At 44.8% G+C, this 25,249-nt stretch overlaps 1 protein-coding gene across 29 annotated transcripts in view; it reads left to right on the forward strand.

Moving 5' to 3' along the window:
* Positions 1 to 25,249, forward strand: part of DST (dystonin) — a 514,523-nt gene that overhangs the window by 393,759 nt on the left and 95,515 nt on the right. For all 29 annotated transcript variants that reach the window (XM_024983983.2, XM_024983991.2, XM_024983988.2 and 26 more), the window contains 9 exons: positions 451 to 617; positions 3,077 to 3,233; positions 4,541 to 4,667; positions 7,310 to 7,372; positions 8,037 to 8,278; positions 9,122 to 9,251; positions 12,204 to 12,403; positions 13,806 to 14,301; positions 16,336 to 17,807. In XM_024983983.2, the coding sequence (XP_024839751.1) occupies positions 451 to 617; positions 3,077 to 3,233; positions 4,541 to 4,667; positions 7,310 to 7,372; positions 8,037 to 8,278; positions 9,122 to 9,251; positions 12,204 to 12,403; positions 13,806 to 14,301; positions 16,336 to 17,807 (3,054 nt within the window). The remainder of the gene's footprint in view (positions 1 to 450; positions 618 to 3,076; positions 3,234 to 4,540; positions 4,668 to 7,309; positions 7,373 to 8,036; positions 8,279 to 9,121; positions 9,252 to 12,203; positions 12,404 to 13,805; positions 14,302 to 16,335; positions 17,808 to 25,249) is intronic.

A 25,249-nucleotide genomic window follows, 5' to 3' on the forward strand; every position in this document is an offset into this window, starting at 1 on the left:
AGTGGTTTTCCCCTCTTTCTTTAGTTCAAGCCTGAAATTTGCTGTGAGAAGCTGTTGATCTGAGCCACAGTCAGCTCCAGGTCTTATTTTGCTGACTGTTTACAACTTCTGCATCTTTGGCTATTAAGAATGTAATCGATTTGATTTCAGTATTGTCCATTTGGTGATGTCCATGTGTAAAGTCATCTCTCATGTTGTTGAAAAAGGGTATTTGTGTATATATACGAATACGTATATTCTTTTCCATATTCTTTTCCATCGTGGTTTGTCATCAGATACTGAGTGTAGTTCTCCATGCTGCACAGTAGGACCCTGTTTGTCCTCCTGCATCTAAGAGTCTGCCTCTGCTGATCTCAGACCCCCACCCCACCCCTCCCCAACCCCTCCCCTTTGACAGCCACTGGTCTGTTCTCTGTGTCTGCAGCAACATCTCATGTTGATATTTTGTAGGAATCAACATCTGAATTGCTAGAACGCAAGAAAGATCTGGAAGTTTTGCAGAACCTCTTGAAGGAGATCTCCAGCCATGGCTTGCCAGGGGATAAGGCTCTGGTATTTGAAAAAACAAATAATTTGTCAAAAAAATTCAAGGAAATGGAGGACACTGTCAAAGAAAAGTGAGCACCACTTAAGAAACTGAATTTCATTCCACTTGATACTAATTGAAATGCATGATTTTTATTTCTTTACACAGATAACCTGGAACACTTTTAGAAACCTGAGAATAAGCATAGGGCTACTTTATAAGTTCTTCTGTGTTGCTAAGTCTTTTGCTGTTAAAATGAAGTGTATTTTTGTTAAATTGTTTAGGAGGGAAAGTGAATTTTTCTTGCATGAAAGTAGAAGGCATTATGTGAGGAGCACGGTGGTGGTGGTGTTTTACTGAAAGTAGTCTGAACTTACTTTAGTCTAAAATCTTCAGCAAAAGCCTTGAAATAACCTTGAAAGATAGCCAGTGGCCATGGCTTTCTGGACTCAGTTCAGAAACTATGCATCAATCCAATATAGTTCTGGATGTCTTTTTTTAAAAAAGTAGTTTGGTTTTTAAGGAATTGTAGATCAGACATGCAGGATCACCCCACTCCAGTGCTCTTGCCTGGAAAATCCCATGGGCAGAGGAGCCTGGTAGGCTGCAGTCCATGGGGTCGCAAAGAGTTGGACATGACTGAGCGACTTCACTTTCACGTTTTACTTTCACACATTGGAGAAGGAAATGGCAACCCACTCCAGTGTTCTTGCCTGGAGAATCTCAGGGACGGGGCAGCCTGGTGGGCTACTGTCTGCGGGGTCGCAGACAGTTGGACACGACTGAAGCGACTTAGCAGCAGCAGCAGCAGCAGATCAGACATGATTCCATGAACAAACAAGATAAGATACAAAAGTGAACCTAAATTAAGGTAAAAAGCTGCACAGGGGTGAGCCTTGTGACTGAGCTTTGATTGAATATACTGTTGATCTCGTGCTAGTTTAAAATATATATCTGGTTTTGCCAGAATTCATATGGAAGCGCCCCCCCGCCGCCAAAGATAGAAAGTAACCATTTCTCTTTCAACTCTTTTTATTTCTTTAGAATTCTCTACCTGAAACTTCTGGGCGCTGTGGGAACTACTCACAGAGCTATCATTTCCATCCCGTTTAGTTCACATTTCACAGAAGAAGTAATCTTGGTTTCCCTGGGTAAATCTAGGTTGTTTTTTTCTGTCAAATGGACCCAATGGTAAAACCGCGTGGTCCTCAGTGATTAGTTTAGCAGCCGCGGACTCTCTGCCGATAATCCACACCCCTGCACGTGAGCACACACGATCCGCAAAGTATCCAGGAGCCGAATCCAGTTGCCAGACCTCTCCTCAGAGCTGTGCATGTGCCAGGCGGTACCCTCCGTCCCTGGTGCTGCGTGTCCAGGGAGGTCTGTGTACAGTTCACCGTGGAGCTTTCTGAGTACTGTGGGGGAGGCATCCATTAAAATTCAGCATCACTAGGTCTCACCTTGTGTTTTAGAAACTCAGTCCTGTCCTCTCTAAAGACCCAATATGTCATTCAGTTGCCAAGTCATGTCCAACTCTTCACGACCCCATGGACTGCAGCCTGCCAGGCTTCCCTGTTCCTCACTGTCTCCTGGCGTTTGTCCAAGTTCATGTCCATTGAAGACCAGTTTACCCATCCACTAAATTGACAGCAGAGGATGAGATGGCGGATGGCATCACCCACCCGATGGACATGAGTTTGAGCAAGCTCTGGAGTTGGTGATGGACAGGGAGGCCTGGCGGAGAAGGCAATGGCACCCCACTCCAGCACTCTTGCCTGGAAAATCCCATGGACAGAGGAGCCTGGTGGGCTGCAGTCCATGGGGCCGCTAAGAGTCAGACACGACTGAGCGACTTCACTTGCACTTTTCACTTTTCATGCATTGGAGAAGGAAATGGCAACCGACTCCAGTGTTTTGCCTGGAGAATCCCAGGGACAGGGGAGCCTGGTGGGCTGCCGTCTATGGGGTCACACAGAGTCGGACACGACTAAAGTGACTTAGCAGCAGCAGCAGCCGGGAGGCCTGGCGTGCTGCAGTCCATGGGGTCACAGAGTCGGACACGACTGAGTCAAGGAACTGAACTGAACTGGGCTGGACTGGACTGTAATGCAGCATAAACACCACTGGGTGGCGCTGTGCTTCCCTCACGTCGGTGGCTTGTTTCCCTTCTGGGTCTCAGCCTGCTGGCGTTTAGCACCGTATAAAGCAGACAGATCAAAGCACACTGACTGTAAATCATGTTAAAGATGTTTATATGGCCTTTAGAGTTTGTGTAGCACTGTAGAGAGCTGTTCCATATGGGTTACAGACATCATAACCGTTTTGTCTTGATCTGTGGACTCTACTGAAAACAGACAAGGACTTCACTGATTTCACTTGCCACCTAGGAAATCTTTCCTCCTGTATCTGAGGGTTGGCATGTGCGTGGGCGAAGATTTTTTTTTCTTAATGTTAAATCTGATATAGGAGTAATAATTTGTTTATTAGTTATGAGTCCTTTGGGGTATCTCCCTTTGTGGCTTAAATTTGTCAATGGTGTTTGTGATCTAGAAAAGAAGCAGTATCTTCTTGTCAAGAACAGATGGGTGCCTTTCAAGTCCTGGTTAAATCATTAAAATCATGGATAAAAGAAACCACAGAAAGAGTTCCCGTTGTGCAGCCTTCTTTTGGTGCAGAAGATTTGCAGAAATCTTTGGAAGAAACCAAGGTGAATCACTGTCTGTGTTTGATACCAAGTTCTCGTTTGCTGGTGTCAGGAATGGCAGGTTTCCTTTTCATAGGAATAGGAATGGGAACGGAGGCTTCCTATTCATGTTAGATCTTCACGAATATACAGTGTATTTTGGTGAAACTTGTAAATCATGACATGAGTTTAACTGAACCTTTTAAAGGACACAGACTTGCAGTGAATTTGCTTTTTTAGAGAGACGTATAAGTGAGTTGCTAAGTGGTCCAAGTTGCTTTCGCCCCTATGTGTCTTAGTTTCAGTTATTTTTTATACTATTTCTCATCATGTTAATAAGAGATGCTTTTCTTCAGTTCTGCATTTCGCCCTAGTTTGAACATAATCACTCAAACCGGTATCTGAAGATAGAAGTTATTGTCGTCTGACTCAGGTCTAAAACTTAGGACCAGTTATGGCAAGATTTCTACTCCAAGTTTGTGGAGTCGTGTATTTTTTAAAATTCACTGAAGTTTTTACATTATTGTTTTTTGCTTTTGAGTGATATTTATCTAGTGCCCTTCTATGATTTCACTATTTTTACTTTTTTTGTGATAGTTTTAGATATGTATAATTTGAGTGGATATGCATGAGTATTTTGATTATTCATCATTTATATGCTTTATGTAAAAATACAGGTATTTCTACTTTGAATCTTATTTAACATATGCACGTTTATTGTTTTTCTTTTGTCCTTATATTTATTCCAACTGTTTATGTTTGAAGCTCACCATGTAGTCTAATTTTTCTTTTTAAAATTTTGTTGAGTTGCTTGAATCTCCTTTGTTATGTACTATTTAAAGTTAAAAAATGTATGTTATGTTTGCTGATTCCAGTGCTGGAAGAAAATAATAGGATGAGTTTTAGATATTAAAAAATTCATTGAAATTTTGATAATTAAAAATCGCTGTTAAGTAGAATTCTGAATTTACATTTTTAAGAACACTTTCTAGTACCTTTCTTCTTGTAGCTTGGCTGTCGCCTAGTACAGTCTGCAGACTTACAGTTGACAGTTACTTTGGAACTCAGGCAGCTGGGGCCGGCCCAGCTTCCACTGTGGCTGGGAGCAGAATTCAGGATGGTGCCAACCCCACTCCTCACTAGCAACAGTGTTAACAGTCACCTGGGCTGTTGGAACGAATAGAGATGCTGTTCTTCTCTTGCATCCACTCTCCCATAAGTCAGAAGCCACAATCGTCACTGTTTTAAGATATGTTTCAGATCCTGAATTATAATGTGTAACTTGGAAAAGATTACTAAGACTGAAAAATAATGTATTTTTATATCTCAAGAAATTACAAGAGAAGTGGAGCTTAAAAACACCAGAGATTCAGAAAGTCAGCGACAGTGGGAACTCACTATGTAACTTGATCAGCGCTGTCACCACCCCTGCGAAGGCCATAGCAGCAGTTAAGTCAGGTATGTGCGCTGTTTACATTTGTGGCAAAACCCCTAAGAATTGGGTCCACCCGTGTTTATTTCATGTGTTTATGTTATTTCTTTTAATTAATGCATAAAATAACCTCAGAAATACAAAGGGAAAGTGACAAGAAATATGACGTGTCTAAACACACTAAATGCTGCCACAGAAAAGTGTCTGTACTGTTCAAATTTCAGATCTCTTGGGTTTTACTACGATTTAAAATGTAGCCAAATTCATCTGTAAGAAGAAGGAGCATTATATTGGAAAAGGGGAAAGATTAGATTCCAGTTTGTTTGTTTTTACCTTCATTGATGGAAATGTAGCAATTCTATTTGAAACATTTGATAAAGAAATGCATCTGGTCTCCTGGGAAAAAAGGAAGTAAGGGGAGGAAACAGGTTTGCTTTTTTTTTTTTTGTCAAGTGGACCTCTCAATTTATTCCCATCTGCTTTATTCTTTTATTCCCAAAGAAAACAGTCCTGTCTTAGGTTAGCCAGCATGTCTGAATCACAGTCTTGTCATGCTTCTCAACAGAAGGGGAGAGTCATATAAAAAGGGTTCTAAAATTTAAGTTGTAGATAGGGTTTTAAGTGCAAAACATATTTATATTGTTGTCACTATCAGGTTTGAAATAATCCAAGAGTAGACTGCAGGCAGATCTCGCATCTTTATCCTGAGAGTTTCTGAGGGTCCTCTGTGGTTTATCTGCTCTTTCCACCCCCGACTGTCCCCATTGTGAGGCTGGCGTTCAGCTGGGCCTCTCCCCACACTGTTCATTCTGCTCTATTAATCCCATTTCAGGCAATACTCACAGTGTATGTGTGTGATGATCGCTTCTTTCTCTCCTAATCAGATTTCCTGAAATGTCAAGGTTTTTTTTTTTTTTTTTTTTAAAGGGAAGGAATTCTGCGGTGTTTTATATTAGTTCTCCATGTCCTCTTTGTATTTGTAATAAGCAAAAAACATTTTTTTTCCCCTGCTCTTTAACAACTCCCAAGCATGGTAGGAATTAATCTTGAGTATCCACAGGGCATTTTCACTTCCATTTGAAATGCCATGGTGTGTGATTTTTGTTTTACGGGGATAACACTTAGATTAAGATTCAGATATGTAAGTGTTTTTGTTCAGGTTTGTTCTCGTGTGTTTAGTTGGGGGAAATGTGTTTTGGAGAGAGAGCCAAGGCGTACTCATATGAGAAAGTCTTAATTGATTTTTTAAAAAATATTTTGATTATAAAAAGATACCGATGCTAGATGTTTATAGAATTAAAGAGAAGTAATTACTACCACTCACCGAGCCGTTCCTATTTCTAGGCAGTAGGGTGCCTGTCTTTAATTCCCACTGGGCTTTCGTGAGCCAGGTCTTCCTCTCCCCAGCAGCAGGGAGGGCTGGCTGCATCTGTGCAGACTCACAGGGTCATCAGTGGGCTGGTTGAAGCTCAGGTGAGACGGACACCAGGGCCTAGGGCCCCAGCTCCTATGCCTCCTCTCCCTGTGCTGATTCAGTGTGGTTTCTTTTACTTCTGACTTTCCCTTCATGTCTTTTTACATTATTCCACCTCCAGTAAACCCACGAAAAGACTGTCACTGCAGCAGACAGTTTCGGTTCCTTACATTGAGGTGGATGTTCTTCTGTCCGTCAGGCATTTATGCTTCAAGCAACACACACTGTAACCAGCTTCTGTGCTTCGGTGACTGTATCATTAAAATAACTTCAGCATTAAAGCAATTATCACCCCAAAATTGTCTTTTCAGTTCAGTTGCTCAGTCGTGTCCGACTTTGCAACCCCATGAATCGCAGCACACCAGGCCTCCCTGTCCATCACCAACTCCCAGAGTTCACTCAAACTCACATCCATCGAGTCGGTGATACCATCCAGCCATCTCATCCTCTGTCGTCCCTTTCTCCTCCTGCCCCCAATCCCTCCCAGCATCAGAGTCTTTTCCAATGAGTCAGTTCTTGGCATGAGGTGGCCAGAGTACTGGAGTTTCAGCTTTAGCATCATTCCTTCCAAAGAACACCCAGGACTGATCTCCTTTAGAATGGACTGGTTGGATCTCCTTGCAGTCCAAGGGACTCTCAAGAGTCTTCTCCAACACCACAATTCAAAAGCATCAATCAAGTTGTCTTATAGATTAATAGTTAATGATTAATGTATCAGTAATCTAAAGTTTCTGAAACTCTGGAGTTTAAATTGATCGTGTTATGACTTTAGGAGTAAATTTTATACAGAAGAGAGGACATAGCTTGATCTTTTAAACCTTCATTTGATTTTGAAATTGAATCACTATTTTAAATTTTAAAATATAATAACATTTTAAAATAATTACTGTTTATGGGGTTTGTTTTAATGCCACCTGGGCTTCCCCTGGTGGCTCAGATGGTAAAGAATCTGCCTGCAATGGAGGAAAGTTTGATTCCTGGGTTGGGAAGATTCCCTGAAGAAGGGAATAGCAACCCATTCCAGTATTCTTGCCTGGAGAATCCCATGGACAGAGGAGCCTGACGGGCTACAGTCCATGGGGTTGCAAAGAGTCTGACACGACTGAGCAACTATTTTTTTTAATGCCACCTGCTATTAATACACATGTAATATGACAGAAGTCTATGATGACTTCAGTTTTAATATTTTTGCAGGTGGCGTAATATTAAATGGTGAAGGAACAGCCACAGATACTCAGGAAGTTTTGGCAAATAAAGGTAAATAGTAACTTTAAATGTTTCTTGATTAAATAACTTTTTTTTTTTTTGAGAAAGAGAAAATCTTTTTAGGGACAAAAAGTAATTATATCAAAATTTCAAACTTTGAATTAAAATGACATAAAAATAATCATGTTCTCCATAAATAACATATTTATATAACATTCTGTGCAGTTTTGTTCATTTGAAGGTAAAATCTGGTCGTTTAGTTTGGCATTTCGTTTATATTTCCTTCTTTTGGGTTAATTTGAGGTAGTTTCTCACTGGGGATAACATTATTTGAGCTATTTTTTAATTTGATGCCTGAGGAATTAATATGTAACATTTCATGGTTTGGGTAGTTTATTCCATGTAAAATATCTACCTCATTTCACCGGTATTATGCAGTGTGCTTAATGTATTGGTCATGAAGTACCATTGTAAGATGAAAGTGACATTTTAGTTCTAAAAACTCTATGACTTTATCATAGTAGACTTAATCTTGACCACATGTCAGGTTGGCCAAAATAGTTCGGTCGGGTTTTTCAGTAACGTCTTATGGAAGAACCCTAACAAACGATTGACCAACCTAATAGAAGGAAATAGCACCTAGAACCAGTTTTTATTTCTGGAGCTCTAAATACCCTGAAAATGTGTCGGTGTTAATTTTTTTTCTTACGTTTAGGCTTAACATCCATTAAAAAGGACATGACTGACATAAGCCATGGCTATGAAGATCTCGGCCTCTTGCTTAAGGACAAAATAGGCGAGCTGAGCACCAAGCTCTCCAGGCTGCAGAAGGCCCAGGAGGAGTCCAGCGCCATGATGCAGTGGTTGCAGACCATGAGCAACACTGCCACGAAGTGGCACCAGGCGCCAACACCTGTGGACACGGAGGCTGTGAAAAGCCAAGTCGAACAGAACAAGGTATCGTCCACGGGTCCGTCCACGGGAGACACGAGGGAGCCATCAGGGCCCAGAATGCGCCCTCGGGCTCACGAGCCGGTTCTGGTTTCCCGCTCTGTAACCGCCAGCAGGTCGTGGGCCAGCTTGGTTGGATGCGCCTTTCTGTAGATGGATCCTAACAGTCACTTGTTTTTACCCACAGACGTTATAAAGATGAGTGAGCTGTTGGGTGCAAGCAACTTTGACTTTCCAGCTCAAGTCTGGGATTTTAGCCAGTCCTTATTGGAAAAGATGCACTTAAGGGCCAGGTGTATTAGGAGTCTGTTCTGTCCAGTATAAAATAGGGGAGCTCACGCTTTCCCTTTCTTTAATAGACAGTATTTCTTTCTACAGCTTTCAGGGTTAGAAAAATGGTTCTGTACGCTAGCAGTGCTGGCAAAAATGTCTCCAGATGACTGACTTATCCTTGAGCTCTATAATGTGTTATCCAGAAAGCTGCTCATTCACTAGTAGAGTCTCAAGCCTCTCTCAAGACTGATTTTCTGGTTAATTACAGTCTTAGTGGTGTCACTTCCTTTTTCCAAAGGGATTTGAGAATATATGAAATTCTTCCCAGGTGGTGGGGTGAGCTCTCTAGCATTCTTCTTTGGGATTCTTTTCTCACTTAGTTGAAGAATAGTTACAAAGAGGAAAAGAAAATATAATTGACTCCTGAATCCGGTCCTCACTCACGTCAACCTCTAACTGTGGATATTTCCCCGTATTTTGGTCGTGTTAAAGAAAAAAGTGCTCTATTATAATTGTGTCTTTGTCTTTTGATGTTGACATGCTTTAATGCAGTTACTTTTTTTATTTCCTTGTTAGTTGTTTGATGCAGAACTGAAGCAGAATGTGAACAAAGTGCAGGAGTTGAAGGACAAGCTGACGGAGCTTCTGGAGGAGAACCCGGACACGCCGGAGGCCCCCAGGTGGAAGCAGATGTTGACGGAAATAGGTAGGTCACCAATTACACCAGAGGCCTTCAACAGGAACCCAGGCATTTTAAAAAAAATCATAATGTTTATTAGAAAACATCTATCCGACAGTCTCCCTGACTTTGAGATTTGCTTCCACGTTTCAGAATCTATTTTTGCAATTTCAGAAGTGTCATTTCATGTTGTCTGGGGCCAGGCCTTGGCATATCTTTTGTTTTTCTCACTAAACACAGTAACGAAATTTATGTTTACAAAGAAGGTAGATACTCGTTACTACAGTGCTGTGCATTGAGTCACATGTTTTCTTTATGGTCTTTTTTTTTTTTTTAAGCTAGATTTTGGGTGCCTCTAATTTTTTATCTTTGTTATATTTTAGTGTAGAGAGTCCTTTTAGTTTATTTGTCTGGAAAAGACGGGTGCCCTTTTCTGCCACGGAGTTCCCGACGGGACCCTGCCAGCCTCTGCTTCGTGCTCCCGGGCCCTTCCCTGTCAGGCCTGTGGAGGCCGCTCCCCACGGGGTCGGGGCTCTGCTCTTTATGAAGAGTGCTGTGCACGTTCCCACCCTGTCCCTGCGTGCACCGTTCCTCGGAGATGCAGAATTTCCTCCACAGTCCCTGTTGTCGTATCGCCCCCTTTCCTTATTGTGATCACACTGAAATGAGCGTAAGACAGTGAGTTGTTCTCTGTACACCGTAGTGCTGTTTGGGGAATGCAGTGAGTCAGTGTGTGCAGCTCAGACACGGGCACAGAGTGAAGGTGCTTACTCGTCACAAACATCATTTCACTGTCAGTTGTTCCGTTACATTGAGCTATACCTTGTCCTTCCTCTAGAGTTAGCTATGCTGTGGTGAGGAGAAGGCAATGGCCCCCCACTCCAGTACTCTTGCCTGGAAAATCCCATGGACGGAGGAGCCTGGTGGGCTGCAGTCCATGGGGTCGCTGAGGGTCGGACACGACTGAGCGACTTCACTTTTACTTTTCACTTTCATGCCTTGGAGAAGGAAATGGCAACCCACTCCAGTGTTCTTGCCTAGAGAATCCCAGGGATGGCGGAGCCTGGTGAGCTGCCGTTGATGGGGTCACACAGAGTCGGACACGACTGAAGCGACTTAGCAGCAGCAGCGTGCTGTGGTGAACTTAGACGTCTCGAAGTATGTTTCAGTTTAGTAGGAGTCATCCTTACACGTGTAGTTGATTTACTGTGTTGTACAGCGGAAACTGACATAACATTGTAAAATCCACTCTGCTGCAGTAAAAAAAAGAGGCATCCTAAAAGATCTTCATGTTGAAAGGTTTATTTTGCTAGAAACTCTTGTTGCCTGATAATTAGTCAGGCCCTATTTCAGTGACTGTCGCCTAGAATATCATAATTACTTGGGAGAATACTGTCAAAGCATTTTAAAATAGGGGTGGGAGTGAGGAACATATATTTCAGAAAGCTTCCTGATAAGATCTTGATATTTCTCCTTCTTCCTCGCTTATGTTTACTTGTGTTGTTTTGTTGTCAGATTGTGACTGACTAGAACAGGTGGTATGGAATGATGTCACTTAGGGAAGGTTTCAGGGGTTGGGTTATAGGAAAAGCAGCTCTGTGCTGGCTGAAAAGCAGTCTGTCACAGCTCATCACAGCTTCCCTGACTGTGCAGTGTTTGGTGTTCAAGGATGGTCAGTAACTTGGCTCCAGGGAGCGTGCTGTCGTCTGGGTGGCAGTGGCAGGCAGGCATCCTAGCAGGGCGTGAGACCCAGCGGGTCCTGAAGGCAGGATGGGGCATGTGGGCAGAAGGGCCCGCGTGCGCCCGCCCTGTTTGGATGAGGGTATGAGGCCAGCGATGCAGACGAGAGGAGGACAGACACTCTGGGATGAGCAGACAAGGCCAGTTTTGGGGCACCTCTGCAGGTCAAGCAAAGCTGGTTAGATTTTGCCGTCTGCATGGTGGTGGGTGACGTACTGAGAGCTTTGAGCCCAGGAGTGACGTGTTCAGTGATGTCTAAGGGAGATTATTTAAGAACAAGTTCGCTGAAGCTGAGGGTCGTGGGTGGTGGTGGAGCAGGGTAGACGGCTGCTGGTCTGGGTGTGCGTGTGACACGCTCGTGGCAGCAAGAGCTGAGCACCCCGGGGCCGTGTTAGAAGTGCACCTTCAGGCCTCACTCAGACCTGCTCCTCAGTCCTCAGTCCCCAGTCGTGTGTGAGCAGACTCCAGGGGTCTCTGACGTAGCTCCAGTTTGAGAACCACTGGTCTGGGCGAAACAGGGTCGGGACCCACATGGCGTTTGGGTATTGGTAGTGGAAGAACTGGCTTTAAGGTTTGGTGATTGAGGATGTAGGAGTGTCATGAAAGAAATCGAACTATTGCATCTCACGATGTGTGAGAGAAGAACCTTCAAAAAAATCTAAAAGCTGGAAAAATCTACCCGTTCAGATAGGAATATCATAGCTTTCTTTTTTCCCCAACATTGAGTTTAAAGGGTTGGTGAGATTTCTTAGTGTAACTTCCAAGCAGCGGGCTGCTGGTTTGCATAGAAGGGCATGGTTGGCCGTGGGTACACGTACTTGGAGGTCACTTACCTCGAATTGGTCATTGAAGGTTTGCTATTAAAGAAAAGGATATATGTTCATTGTTCTAGTAGGTCAGTTCTAGGTGAATAAACAAACTCTGTAGGACTTCTAGAAGGAGTGAGGTTTCTTAGGAGTATCCCATAATTTACGATGTCTTCCAAAATCAGATTCAAATTCATTTTTCGTATACTTCAGCTGACATACAACCCTCAGGACCATAAAATTTGTATTGTTAAATGCAATGAACCCTTAGGTTAGGCTTTTTAATAAACTATATAGGGAGAGTCATGAGGGTGGAATGATGGCCATTGGGGATCCTTTTGAGTTGTTATGTAATCTTCATTAAGATATAGTTGTGTTAAATGTACAAAAACCAAACCTCTGTTGCATCCTTTATCTTGTTTTTGTTTTTTAGATTCTAAGTGGCAAGAACTCAATCAATTGACAGTTGATAGACAACAAAAGCTAGAAGAATCCTCAAATACTCTAACCCAGTTCCAGACGGTGGAGGCCCAGTTAAAGCAGTGGCTCGTGGAAAAAGAGCTGATGGTCAGCGTCCTCGGGCCCTTGTCAGTTGACCCGAACATGCTGAACACACAGAGGCAGCAGGTGCAGGTGAGCCTGTGACTTAACAAGGGGGCGTTTTCACGGGAAGTACGCTGGCGTTGGACAGTGTGTGCTCTGCCTGCCTGGGCGGGCATCTGTGATGCATCACACGCCCGTGAGGTGCTAGTGTGATGCTGATGGGGACCCCAGAGGAGCAAAGCGCTGGAGCATCCCTGAGTGGCCCACGGGGCCCATGGATGGTCACGTCCCTTGACTGTCTCGTTCATATTGTGGTTTGTACAGACCCCTGTTAAAGAGGACCTCCTTTGAAGTATTAATGTGATTGCATAAGCAATAGCATTTTTATGAGAAGCTAGTATCTTGTTTAGAAATGACTCCTTTGGAGTTTGATTCATTTTGACTGTGGTAGTAGATAATGAAACTTAGAAAGGTCATGCAAAACAGCCCCGAGCTGGGGAGGAGAAGAAAGAAGGGAGGCAGAGAGGGAACCTTGAAATCCACAAGGTTACTTAGACTCATCTGATTATGAGCAGATAAATCCACACGGGGAAACACTGATAAAATGTGAGTCAGCCGTGGTCGCAGGAGCACCACTGCTGGGGTCTCGGGAGTGTCTTTCGGTGTGGGGGGTGGTTTTCATGCAGGGAGGCTGATCCCTGCTCTGAAAATACAAATCAGTCCAGGCAGCTGAGTCACATACTGTTCTAGGCTTGTACGTTCTTCATCTGAATAGGCTGGAAGCAAAAGAGGTAAAGAAACATTTGAGAAGAAATAATTGTCCATGGTCTCCCAGAGATAGACAAAATATTACATTAAAAGGACAATTTGGAGATTATCCATTTTACAGTGAAAGCCTCTGTGAGCCTGCACGCTTGGAACGATGTGATTTATTGGCTAAATCTTTACAAAAAAGTCTACACATCAATCTTGGGTTTAAAAAGAAATCTTTGTAAATCAATGCACCGTGAATCGGTATAGCCTGATACTGTTATCACTGTGCATTTTTTTTTTTTTTTGGTGTAAAATGCTATAGAGCATTCCAAAAATTCCTGTAAAAAGAAAAGTACAAGGAGGAAAAATCACATTTGGTGCTAGGGTGATGTGAACTTGTCTAAACTCCGTGTTTCCCTTTGTGTGTGAGAACTTGTGCATAAATTTCTCTTCCTTCTCCCCAGACTAGCAAAAATATTTATTTATTTCTCCCCCCCCCACTTTGGGGGATGTTATTTTAGACCAAGTGTTATCTCTGTGAGGCAGCATTGCCCTTTGGGTTTAGTTTATGATAACTGCACTGCCTTTGAAATAAGAGCTACGAAAGCGGTAACAAAAGCAAAAATAAAAGCTAGACAATTAACTATCATTTCTGTGCAGAGGCATAAAGCCGTGTTTCCTGTAACTGGTTCTCCAGTCATCTGTGTGCTTAGTTACCCTCGCTCTCTCTTTCTCTCAGATTCTCCTGCAGGAGTTCGACACCAGGAAGCCGCAGTACGAGCAGCTGACCACGGCCGGCCGGGGCATCCTGCAGAGACCTGGGGAGCACCCGTCCCTCCACGGGACTGTGAAGGAGCAGCTGGCGGCCGTGACCCAGAAATGGGACAGCCTCACCGGCCAGCTGAGGGACCGGTGTGACCGCATCGACCAGGCCGTTGGGAAAAGCACCCAGTATCAAAGCCTGCTGAGAAGCCTGTCCGAGAAGCTGGCTGACCTGGACGATCAGCTCAGCAGCAGCGTGGCCGGCAGTGCACACCCCGACGCCATGAGCCAGCAGCTGGAAACGGCCCAGAAGCTGAAGCAGGCGGTGGAGCAGGAGGGGAAGCGGATCAGCGCGGCGCAGGCCCTGGGCGACGACCTGGCGGCCCTGGTCCGAGAAGAGTATCTGAGAGCAGAGCTCAGCCGGCAGCTGGAAGGCGTCTTGAAATCGTTCAAGGATCTGGAGCAGAAAGCAGGTGTGTGTGTCTTCTGTGAGTGCATGTGTGTCCTAGAGAGAGGGATCCATGAACAAGCCAAGCTGCCGGGTAAATCGGGCCCGGACAGAGGACCTGCCCGTAGTGAGAAGTACGTGTGAAGAGGCAGTCTCAGGCACGTGGAACGCAGGTCCTGGCTGCCGTGCACACGGCCTGCGGGGTGGGGTCTGTGCAGGTGCCGGGGGATCCGGTGTGGGCGCAGGCCACCGCACAGCTGGCCCGGGAAATCTCAGGTGCCCCCGACTGGTGTTCACAGACGAACAGAGAGCGAGAGTAGACTTGAGACCGCCAAGGGGAGAGGGATAGGGGAGTGACGGTGAGGGAGTCTGAGGCTAGCAGATGCATACTATTTGAAAAAATTTTTGTTGTTGTTGTTGAAGTTTAGTTAATCACAGTGTTTTTTGTTTTTTGTTTGTTTTTTTTAATCACAGTGTTGTGTTAATTTTGGCATTGTGCAGCAGAGTGATTCAGTTATGCACGCGTGCTCTGTCGTCTTCAACTCTGTGATCCCACAGACTGGTAGCCTGCCAGGCTCCTCCGTCCTTGGGATTTTCTTGGCAAGAACACTGGAGTGGGTTGCCATGCCCTCCTCCAGGGGATCTTCCTGACCCAGCGACCAAACTCATGTCTCCCAAGTCTTCTGCCTTGGCAGGCGGATTCCCATGAGCTACATAGGAAGCCTGTGATTCAGTTACACACACACACACACACACACACACACATATACACATTCTTTTTAAATATTCTTTTCCATTATGGTTTATCATAGGATATAACATAGAATGCGTAAACAACAGAGTCCTGCCGTACAGCCCAGGGAACTGTATTCAGTGTCCTGGGATAAACCATAATAGTAAGGAATATGAAAAAGAATGTGTGTATATGTAAAACTGAATCACTTTGCTCTACAGCGGAAGTTAACACAACTTCGTAAATCACCTATGCTTCATTTTAAAGAAAATAGTAAAAAAAAATAGAAAAATTGATTTTTAAAAGTGTAGACGTTCATGCTACGTCACAGTTTTGTTTTTATCGGGAAAGGAGATGAACAGTTACCAGAAAGGTTTGGTGTCATTTTCTTGCCCGCAGTTAGTTCCCAAGAGACACGTGGGAGAGAGCCGCCCTGCCCGTTCCCCTCTCGCCTGCTGTGGTGTTTCTGGGCCGAGTGGGGCCGGGCAGAGGAGAGCGCACGGGCGTCTGTTTGTGTCGTTTGCAGAGAAACACCCTCACCCGGTTTATGTTTGTTAATAATGGATTGGACTTGTTTACTGATGGGAGCAACCATTTCAGGCTTGTCCCTGGATTCTGATGTGGTGCGGGTAGCAGATACGAGCTGTGACAATCACAGTGGTGATGACTCCATCAGGAGCCCTGTTCCATCACTGGCGTTCAGCTCAGTGCATGCAGGGTCCCCTCACGCCCGAGACAGCGTCTGTCAGTGTTGCTGCTTCAGACTTGGGGAAATGAGACCTTGGGCTTCAGTCATTCGCCCCGGGCCCTGCAGCACATAACAGGCTGATTGAAACCCAGAACCCTGTAGTCCTCGCAGACTGCCTTATTTTGTCCAAGTGATGGGTAAAAATTGCACAGATGGGACTTCCCTGGTGGTTCAGGGGTTAGGTTCCTTGCTCCCGAGGCAGGGACACAGGTTCAGTCCCTAGTCCAGGGACTGAGATCCTGCATGCTGTGTAGCCAAAGCGGGGGAAATCACACAGGTCGAAAGGTCACGACTGATAAGGGGTGGGTTGTTTATCAGCATCACCTGGAGCTTTGAGCAGTAGTCACGTCTCTGCCCTGGGACAGAGGTGGCTGTGGCATCTGGCCACGAAGCTCCCTCTTCTTCTTGTAGAGCCCTTCTCTTGCCCTCCCACCCACTCTTTGTGTATAACGTCAGTGCTAGTAGCCTTTGCATTTAGATTACTCTGTGTTTCTAGTTGGTGGTTTTTCCCTTAGCTTTTCACAGGTTCATTCAACATTTTGATGTAAAATAAACCTGTCTGTGATTTCACTTTTTAGAGACCCATGTCGAGCACCTTCAATCAGCCTGTGCCAGCTCTCACCAATTTCAGCAAATGTCTAGAGATTTCCAGGCTTGGCTGGATACTAAGAAGGAAGAACAAAACAAGTCTCCCCTGATATCTGCCAAAGTTGACGTCTTGGAGTCATTAGTGAAAGATCAGAAAGACTTCAGGAAAACGCTGACTGCCCAGTCTCACCTTTATGAGAAAACCATTGCGGAAGGTGAAAACCTGTTACTAAAAACCCAAGGGTCTGAGAAAGTAGCCTTGCAGTTACAGCTGAACACTATTAAAACCAACTGGGATGGACTGCAGAAGCAGGTGAAGGACCGAGAAGACAGGGTGAAGGACACGCTGGAGAGAGCCCTCAAGTATAAAGAGCACGTGGACACGCTCAGGCCGTGGATAGACAGATGTCAAGGCAGCCTTGAGGAAATCAAGTGTAGCTTGGATCCCGCTGAGACGGAGAACGCCCTCGCCCGGCTGAAGGCTCTGCAGAAGGAGATGGACCAGCATTTCGGGCTGGTGGAGCAGCTGAGTGGTGCAGCTGGCAGCCTGCTCGGCGTCTGTGAGGTGGACCAGGAGGTGGTAGCAGAGGAGAGGGAGTGCCTGCTCCGGAAGGTGGACACGGTCACTGAGCAGGTGCACAGGAAGAAATTCTCCCTTGAGAACATGGCCCAGAAGTTTAAAGAGTTCCAGGAAGTTTCCAGAGAAGCTCAGCGCCAGCTTCAGGGTGCAAAGGACCAGCTCGCGGTGCACGACTCCCTGGGGCCCCAGGCTCACAGCAGCAAGTCCCTGACCGTGTTGCAGACCCAGCAGAAAGCCCTCCAGACCTTGAAGTCGCAGGTGGATCTGGCCCAGGGGCTTGCCCGGGACCTCGTGGCGGAGGCCTCTGACTCCAAGGGCACCTCCGAGATCCTGCTCCAAGCGGAGACCTTAGCGCAGGAGCACGACTCCCTTAGCCAGCAGGTGGACGACAAGTGCTCGTTCTTAGAAACCAAGCTTCAGGGCATTGGCCATTTCCAGAACACCATCCGAGAGATGTTTTCTCAGTTCGCAGAGTTTGATGATGAGCTGGATGGCATGGCCCCAGTTGGGAGAGACGCGGAGACACTGCAGAAGCAGAAGGAAGCCATCAGAGCCTTCCTGGAGAAGCTGGATGCGCTCATCGCAAACAACGCCAATGCCAATAAGACCTGCAAGATGATGCTGGCCACGGAGGAAGCCTCTCCCGACCTCGTCGGCATTAAGCGGGACCTGGAGGCTTTAAGCAAACAGTGCAACAAGCTCTGGGACCGTGCACAAGCCAGGAAAGAGCAGGTCGAAGGGACCATTGTGCGCCTTGAGGAATTCTATAGCAAACTCCAGGAGTTTTCTACTCTGCTCCAGAAGGCTGAGGAGCTTGAGGAGTCTCAAGGCCCCGTTGGCATGGAAACAGAAACAATTAATCAACAGCTCGATGTGTTCAAGGTAGGGAGTGCTTCCTTTTTATTCTGCGTTTTGGTTATTCAGAGATGTGAATAGAGATTTCCTGGTGGCCCAGTGGTTAAGACTCTATGCTTCCGCTGCAGGGGGCACAGGTTCGATCCCTGGTCGAACTGAAATCCCACATATCTTGCAGCGTGACCAAAAATAATAATGATAATAAAATAAAAAATAAAACTTCCATTAAAAAAAAGAAGACTGGTTGACAGAGAAGGAGGTGGCCTGTTTTGCAGCATCTTCAAGTAGGATCACCAGGCAGTGTTGGAGCTCAAATGAGCATCTGTGTAGCGGGTATCTGGGCAGGGCAGGTGGGTCCTTCTGCTTCTGCTTTGGCCTCTTGTGGGATAAGGCTTGAGATGACCTAGGAAGTCACAGGGTGCTTGGAAGGCTGGTGTCTATTTTTTTAAATTTCATTTATTTGCATTTGGCTCTGCTGGGTCTTCGTTGCCGTGCGGGCGCTTTCCCTACTTGCGGGGCTGCTCTCCAGAGGTGGTGTGCGGGCGTCCTGTTGTGGTGGCTGCTCTGGTTTCGGAACGCAGGCTCCGGGGCCCAGCACTGGGCACCCCTGCCTTCTGGAGCACAGGCCCGAGGAACGTGGCACCCAGGCTTAGCTGCTCCATGGCGTGTGCGGTCTCCTGTGCTGGGGACTGAAGCCTGTCTCCTGCATTGGCAGGCTGATTCTTTACCCCTGAGCCTCCAGGGAAGCCTGGCGTCGGTTTCTGACGTCGCTCACGGCTCCCGCAACTCGACCACAGAGACCGGCGCATCCACCCATCACGAGTGTGTGCTCTTCTGTTTGTGTCCTCGCATTTTCTCTCATGGTGAATTACAGTCTCTTCCTCCCCTTATCCTTTTCATGGTCTTCTTCTCCTTTTTAGCTTAGTTTTCCCCCCAAATCCTTCTTTTAAAAGCAGAGTTTCCCTTTTGTAATCCTGGGTCTATAAAACTTAAGATTTGGGGCTCATGCCCCAGACGATTGCGAGTAAATTATTTCTGATGGGACTGTGAGCGCCCTGGGACTGAGTACACGTGGGGCTTCCCTTGTGGCTCAGCTGGTAAAGAATCTGCCTGTAATGCAGGAGAGCCTGGTTTGATCCCTGGGTTGGGAAGATCCCCTGGAGAAGGGAAAGGCTACCCACTCCAGTATTCTGGCCTGGAGAATTCCATAGACCATATAGTCCAAGGGGTCACAAAGAGTTGGACACGACTGAATGACTTTCATTTCATATGTGGGGCTGTACACGTGGGGCTGAGTACATGTGGGGCTGTACACTTGGGCCGAGTACACGTGGAGCTGAGTACACGTGGGGCTGTACACTTGGAGTGAGTACACATTTCTCACCAGCAGCGGCAGTGATGCCTGACGATGGGGTGCGGGAGAAGGTGGTGAGGTCAGTGCCAGGGTCCGGGTCAGTGATGTGGCCTTGCTCAGGGTGTCGTGCACAGAATCCCATCTGGATGGGGACAGAGGGAAGGTCCTGGCTGCCCAGCCTTTGCTGCTTGGGACTGACGGGAGCCTGTGGAGTGGCTGGGGGACCATCCACGAGGTTCATTCTGCTTTGCAGTAAAGGCCTGTGTGACGCTGAGTCCCACCGCCAGCCCGTGAAACATCAGAGAGGATCAAATACAAACAGAATTTGCAAACCTAGAAATCATTTCCCAGGAGAAATGAATATAAATCAAATAGACTTCAAAATTCTCTGCTACTGTACTTGACAATGTCTTTCCTTTGCTTCTCTTTCATGACATTGTTTTTAGGTGACTGAATTTTAAAAAGTAACTTCAAAGTAGCTTCTTTTTCTTCTCTGTTACTAACATGATTATTTGCTGTTTATGGAGTGCCTTTGAAGCCCCGTCCCTGCAGGGCTTAAAAACCTGTGGTTCTGAATTTGGGTCTTGATTCTGGAGGTGGAAGGAGCGGCCTCACTGTTGACTTAACTCCCTTCATTTCTCTGTCACACTGTCATACTTGTGGTTTGAAAAATAAAGGTTTCATATAAGATAATTCTGTATTAGAAAAACAAAATTCTGTGGCCATTGCAACTTGGAAGACTGGGTGGAGGCTCTGAGGAGTGAGTCTCTGGAATTTTTGTGGAGCCCAACAAGCAAGGCTTGATGCTTACATGACAGTGATCAGATGGTCTTTGCACTGATGCAAGTTGGCTCTGTTCACTGCCTTCATGAAGTGGTACCATTTCCCTAGATGTTCTGTGACTTTGTGTAGAAAAAAAAAGAGTAGGCCTCATCTCTTTTCACTGCTGCTGCTAAGTCACTTCAGTCGTGTCCGACTCTGTGTGACCCCATAGATGGCAGCCCACCAGGCTCCCCCGTCCCTGGGATTCCCAGGCAAGAACACTGGAGTGGGTTGCCATTTCCTTCTCCAATGCATGAAAGTGAAAAGTGAAAGTGAAGTTGCTCAGTCGTGTCCGACTCTGTGCGACCCCATAGATGGCAGCCCACCAGGCTCCCCTGTCCCTGGGATTCCCAGGCAAGAACACTGGAGTGGGTTGCCATTTCCTTCTCCAATGCATGAAAGTGAAAAGTGAAAGTGAAGTTGCTCAGTCGTGTCCGACTCTTAGCGACCCCATGGACTATGGCCCACCAGGCTCCTCCGTCCATGGGATTCTCCAGGCAAGAGTACCAGAGTGGGGTGCCATTGCCTTCTCCGTCTCTTTTCACTACTTCAACTATTTGTAAGAAAAAAAATCACTATTTCTTTGAAAGTATTTTGCAAACTGAAAAGCACTAAATAAGCATCGTTACCATTCATGTATACAGAGATTGTTTTATTTGACTGTGAAGAAAAACAAAGGGATCATGTCTTCTGAAATAAGCCACTTGACATGCTGTATTTGTTTTCTGATTACTTTGGAGGGAGTTGACTGCTTTTAACGAAATTGAGTAATAATAATATCATGACATAGCTTCAGTGTCTTGAAACCCAGTGATTGAAATAAAAGTTTCCAAGGAGACAGTTATCTGCCTTTGGTATACCAGTGCCATGGGTAAAAAAGAACAGGAATGTATGGTGAATAAAGACAGTGGCTTACACAGTCACTCATTCTGTTTTCTGTGTGTGTGTTACATGTGCATGTTCTGAAAAATAACCATTGCAACGATTAACATTTATTGTGGGCTTCCCTGGTGGCTCAGATGGTAAAGCGTCTGCCTGCAATGTGGGAGACCCGGGTTGGATTCCTGGGTCGGGAAGATCCCCTGGAGAAGGAAATGGCAATCCATTCCAGCACTCTTGCCTGGAAAATCCCATGGACGGAGGAGCCTGATAGGCTACAGTCCATGGGGTCGCAAAGAGTCGGACACGACTGAGCGACTTCACTTTCTTTCACTTTCTGTGTGTCAAGCATAACACTTGGAGAAGGAAATTGCAACCCATTCCAGTATTCTTGCCTGGAAAACGCCATGGACGAAAAAACCTGGTGGGCTACAGTCCAGTTCAGTTCAGTCACTCAGTCGTGTCTGACTCTTTGTAAGCCCATGGACTGCAGCACGCCAGGCCTCCCTGTCCATCACCAACTCCCAGAGCTTACTCAGACTCATGTCCATTGAGTCGGTGATGCCATCCAACCATTTTATCCTCTGTTGTCCCCTTCTGCTCCTGCCTTCAATACTTCACATCAGCAGGGTCTTTTCAAGTGAGTTAGCTCTTGGCATCACGTGGCCAAAGTATTGGAGTTTCAGCTTCAACATCAGTCCTTCCAATGAACATTCAGGACTGATCTCGTTCAGGATGGACTGGTGGATCTCCTTGCAGTCCAAGGGACTCTCAAGAGTCTTCTCCAACACCACAGTTCATAAGCATCAATTCTTCGGTGCTCAGCTTTCTTTATAGTCCAACTCTCACATCCATGCATGACCACTGGAAAAACCATAGCCTTGATGAGATGGACCTTTGTTCCGTAAAGTAATGTCTCTGCTTTTGAATATGCTGTCTAGGTTGGTCATAACTTTCCTTCCAAGGAGTAAGCATCTTTTAATTTCATGGCTACCATCTGCAGTCCATGGGGTTGAAAAGAGTTGGACACGACTGAGCAAACACTAGACTGTCTTTAATCCAGTTGACAGTCTTGAGAGTTGGGTCCTATTATTATTTGCATCTTATTGTAAGAAAGCTGAGACGAGGGAGGGGAAGTGACATTCCCAGGGTCACGTAGGTGTTAAGTTGTTAGAGAGAGCCTGGATGTTTTGTGAATATAGTGCAGTGTTTTGGTCAACTTTATTCATCACATTGCACATCTTACATTTTTTTCGGGGAAACTTTCAAATCATCTTTGCTCTAGACTGATTTGGGTGCCTTGAATAACCATCCATTGTTGTCATTTATGTTTGTTTTCCTGATTTTTTAATATTGAAGTATGGTTGATTTACAATATCATGTTAGTTTTAGGTGTACAGCCAGGATTCAGTTATGTGTGTGTGTGTATACATATATATATATAATCCCTCTCTCCCCCATATACATATATATAAAAATTTTCAGATTCATTTCCCTTATTGGTTATTTAAGAATCTTCAGTATAGTTCCCTGTGCTGTACAGTAGGTCCTTGTTGGTTATCTGTTTTATATATAGTACCCACTCGAGTGTTCTTGCGTGGAGAATCCCAAGGACGGGGGAGCCTGGTGGGCTGCCGTCTATGGGGTCGCACGGAGTTGGACACGATTGAAGCGACTTAGCAGCAGCAGCAGCAGCAGCAGCAGCAGTGTGTATATCTGTTAATCCCAACTTCCTAGTTTATCCCTACCCCACCTTTTCCCTTGGGAAACCATAAACTTGTTTCTCTGTCTGTGAGTCTCTGTTTTGTAAATAGGTGCATTTGTCTTTTTTTTTTTAGGTTTATCATTTGACATTTTTCTCTATCTGACTTACTTCACTCAGTATGACAGTCTTTATGTCCATCCATGTTCTTTCTTATGGCTGAGTATTCCATTTTGTATATGTATCACATCTGTTTTAGCCATTCATCTGTCAATCAATCATTATTTGTCTTAATCCAGAACACCAGGAGCACTTAAAGAATATGTTAGGTACTATAGTTGTCGAAACAGATCCGTAGATACGGTGATGAGGCTAATGATGAGAACAGTTAACCTCCAGCACCACTGCTTCTGAAAGGGAACCAAACATTTCCTTGTCCTGGTAATTATATCTTTCTTGATCATAGTTGTAAATTAATTCAGATCTCGATCTAACTTTTGCTGGGCATTAAGCTTAGTCCAATGACTAATATTTAAAAATAGGAAAATGATTCAAATTCTTTTAAAACATAGCTAACGTAACCCAAAAGGTAGTACCAATCTCTTTTCAGCAACTTGGAATACGTGGTTGAACGTGAGTTTTAACATAATATTTTAGGAAGATTTAAAAATTGTCTTCATTGGAATAATGTGTATTGAGTTAAAAAAAAAAACTAGTAGTTTGCTATGTTATAATTTCTAAAAATGAAACAGAAAAGCACCACAGTGCGGGACCTATTTTCATTATAGACTTTGGAATAAAATGCAATTTGTCATTATTCTACCAGGGAGCTTTAGTTTAACCTAATGTCAGGGGCAAAATCTTTCAACAGTTTTTCATGGTATAGAATAGGCTGCCCTCTGAGTTGTTCTGAAGCTTCATAGCTATTACCCAGTTGCTCAGTAAGGATGCCTTATATTCACTAGGAGCATAATGGATTATATAAGCTAGGTGAGACAGAGTTTTAGGGTTCCATTCTTTTCCCCCCTAAAATTTAACCTTAGAAATAGCTGTTAATATCCTTGAAAGGATAAAGTTAATTCATATTTAATACAACCCAAATGTAACGATTGAAAATAAAAATTGTTCAGAACCAAGAGTGCTAATTCACTGTCAGTGAAAGTATTCCAGGTTGCTGAAAAGAGATTGGTACTACCTTTTGGGTTACTTCAGCTATGTTTTAAAATAATTTGAATCATTTTCCTATTTCTAAATAGTAGTCATTGGACTAAAATGTCTAAAGACTGATGTATTTTCTATTACTATTGATAACCCAAAGTACCATTTTTCTACTTATGCTTCCATAAGTTATTGCATTAAATTCTGTGTACACTATCATACATTCCCAGACAAAAAGAAAAAGTCCCTTTGGAGTTCCCTATCACTGTCTCCTGTTGAAGATTCTCAGCTCAAGATTGTCTTCAAATCAAAACTCCATTATCAAATAGAATATTAAGGTTTTCATGTTTTTACTGTGTTTCAAAGACCTACCAATTCTACACAAGGAATATACACCGGCCTTCCTATGATGTCACCAACAGCCAATCAGATCTTCTGATCATTGTGAAGTAATTATTATAAGCACACTGAATTGATTTAATCTCGGTGAAGAGCAAAGAAACGTGATGTTTTAGCGAACACATGCAGTCACATTCCAGCTAAATAATGACCTTCCCCAGCTCCATCTGGGCCACGGTAGAAAGCCTCACCCACAACCTGTTGCTGGTTTTTCCGGCCACTCTGTGGCTGCCCCAGTTGTCACTGTTTGTTCCCACAAATGAACAAATCACTGGTATTCGTCTCTCTGAACCAAAAATTTCTTAAGGCAGAGAATTTTTAAGCCAGTACTTAAGTTTCAGGTTTGAAGAACTCATTAACAAAAGAAACCACTTGTTACACACAAAAAAAGTTTCATTTTTTTCTAGATTATTTGACTTAATCTTGAGGTACAGTCATTAAAAGAAAAGAAATAGGAACAATGCTGTTGTTCAGTCACTCAGTTGTGTCCGAGTCTCTGTGACCCCATGGCCCGCAGCATGCCAGGCTTCCCTGTCCTCCACCATATCCCGGAGTGTGCTCAAACTCGTGTCCATTGAGTCAGTGATGCCATCCAACCATCTCATCCTCTTTTGTCCCCTTCTCCTCCTGCCTTCAGTCTTTGCCAGCATCAGGTGACCAAAGTATTGGAGCATCAGCTTCAGCATCAGTCCTTCCAATGAATATTCAGGGTTGATTTCCTTTAGGATTAACTGGTTTGATCTCCTTGCAGTCCAAGGGACTCTCAAGAGTCTTTTCCAACACCACAGTTTGAAGCATTTCTTCAGCGCTCAGCCCTCTTTATGGTCCAACTCTCACATCCTTACTTGACTGTTGGAAAAACCATAGCTTTGACTGTACCGACCTTTGTCAGCAAAGTAATGTCTCTGCTTTTTAATATACTGTCTAGGTTGGTCACAGCTTTTCTACCAAGGAGCAAGTGTCTTTTAATTTCATGCTGCAGTAACCGTCTGCAGTGATTTTGGAGCCCAAGAAGGAAGTAATAGCATATACATCACCAAATTGAGCCAACCACCTACATCCAGATTAAACAGTGCTGGAAAGTCCCTTGTTGACAGCAGTCTGGAATCCCAGTTGGGAAAGGGTCCCGAGCAGTGTGTCCACCCCATGGGCAAG

Source organism: Bos taurus, chromosome 23 (genome assembly GCF_002263795.3).
Source record: "Bos taurus isolate L1 Dominette 01449 registration number 42190680 breed Hereford chromosome 23, ARS-UCD2.0, whole genome shotgun sequence".
In the NCBI taxonomy this organism is placed as follows: domain Eukaryota; kingdom Metazoa; phylum Chordata; class Mammalia; order Artiodactyla; family Bovidae; genus Bos; species Bos taurus.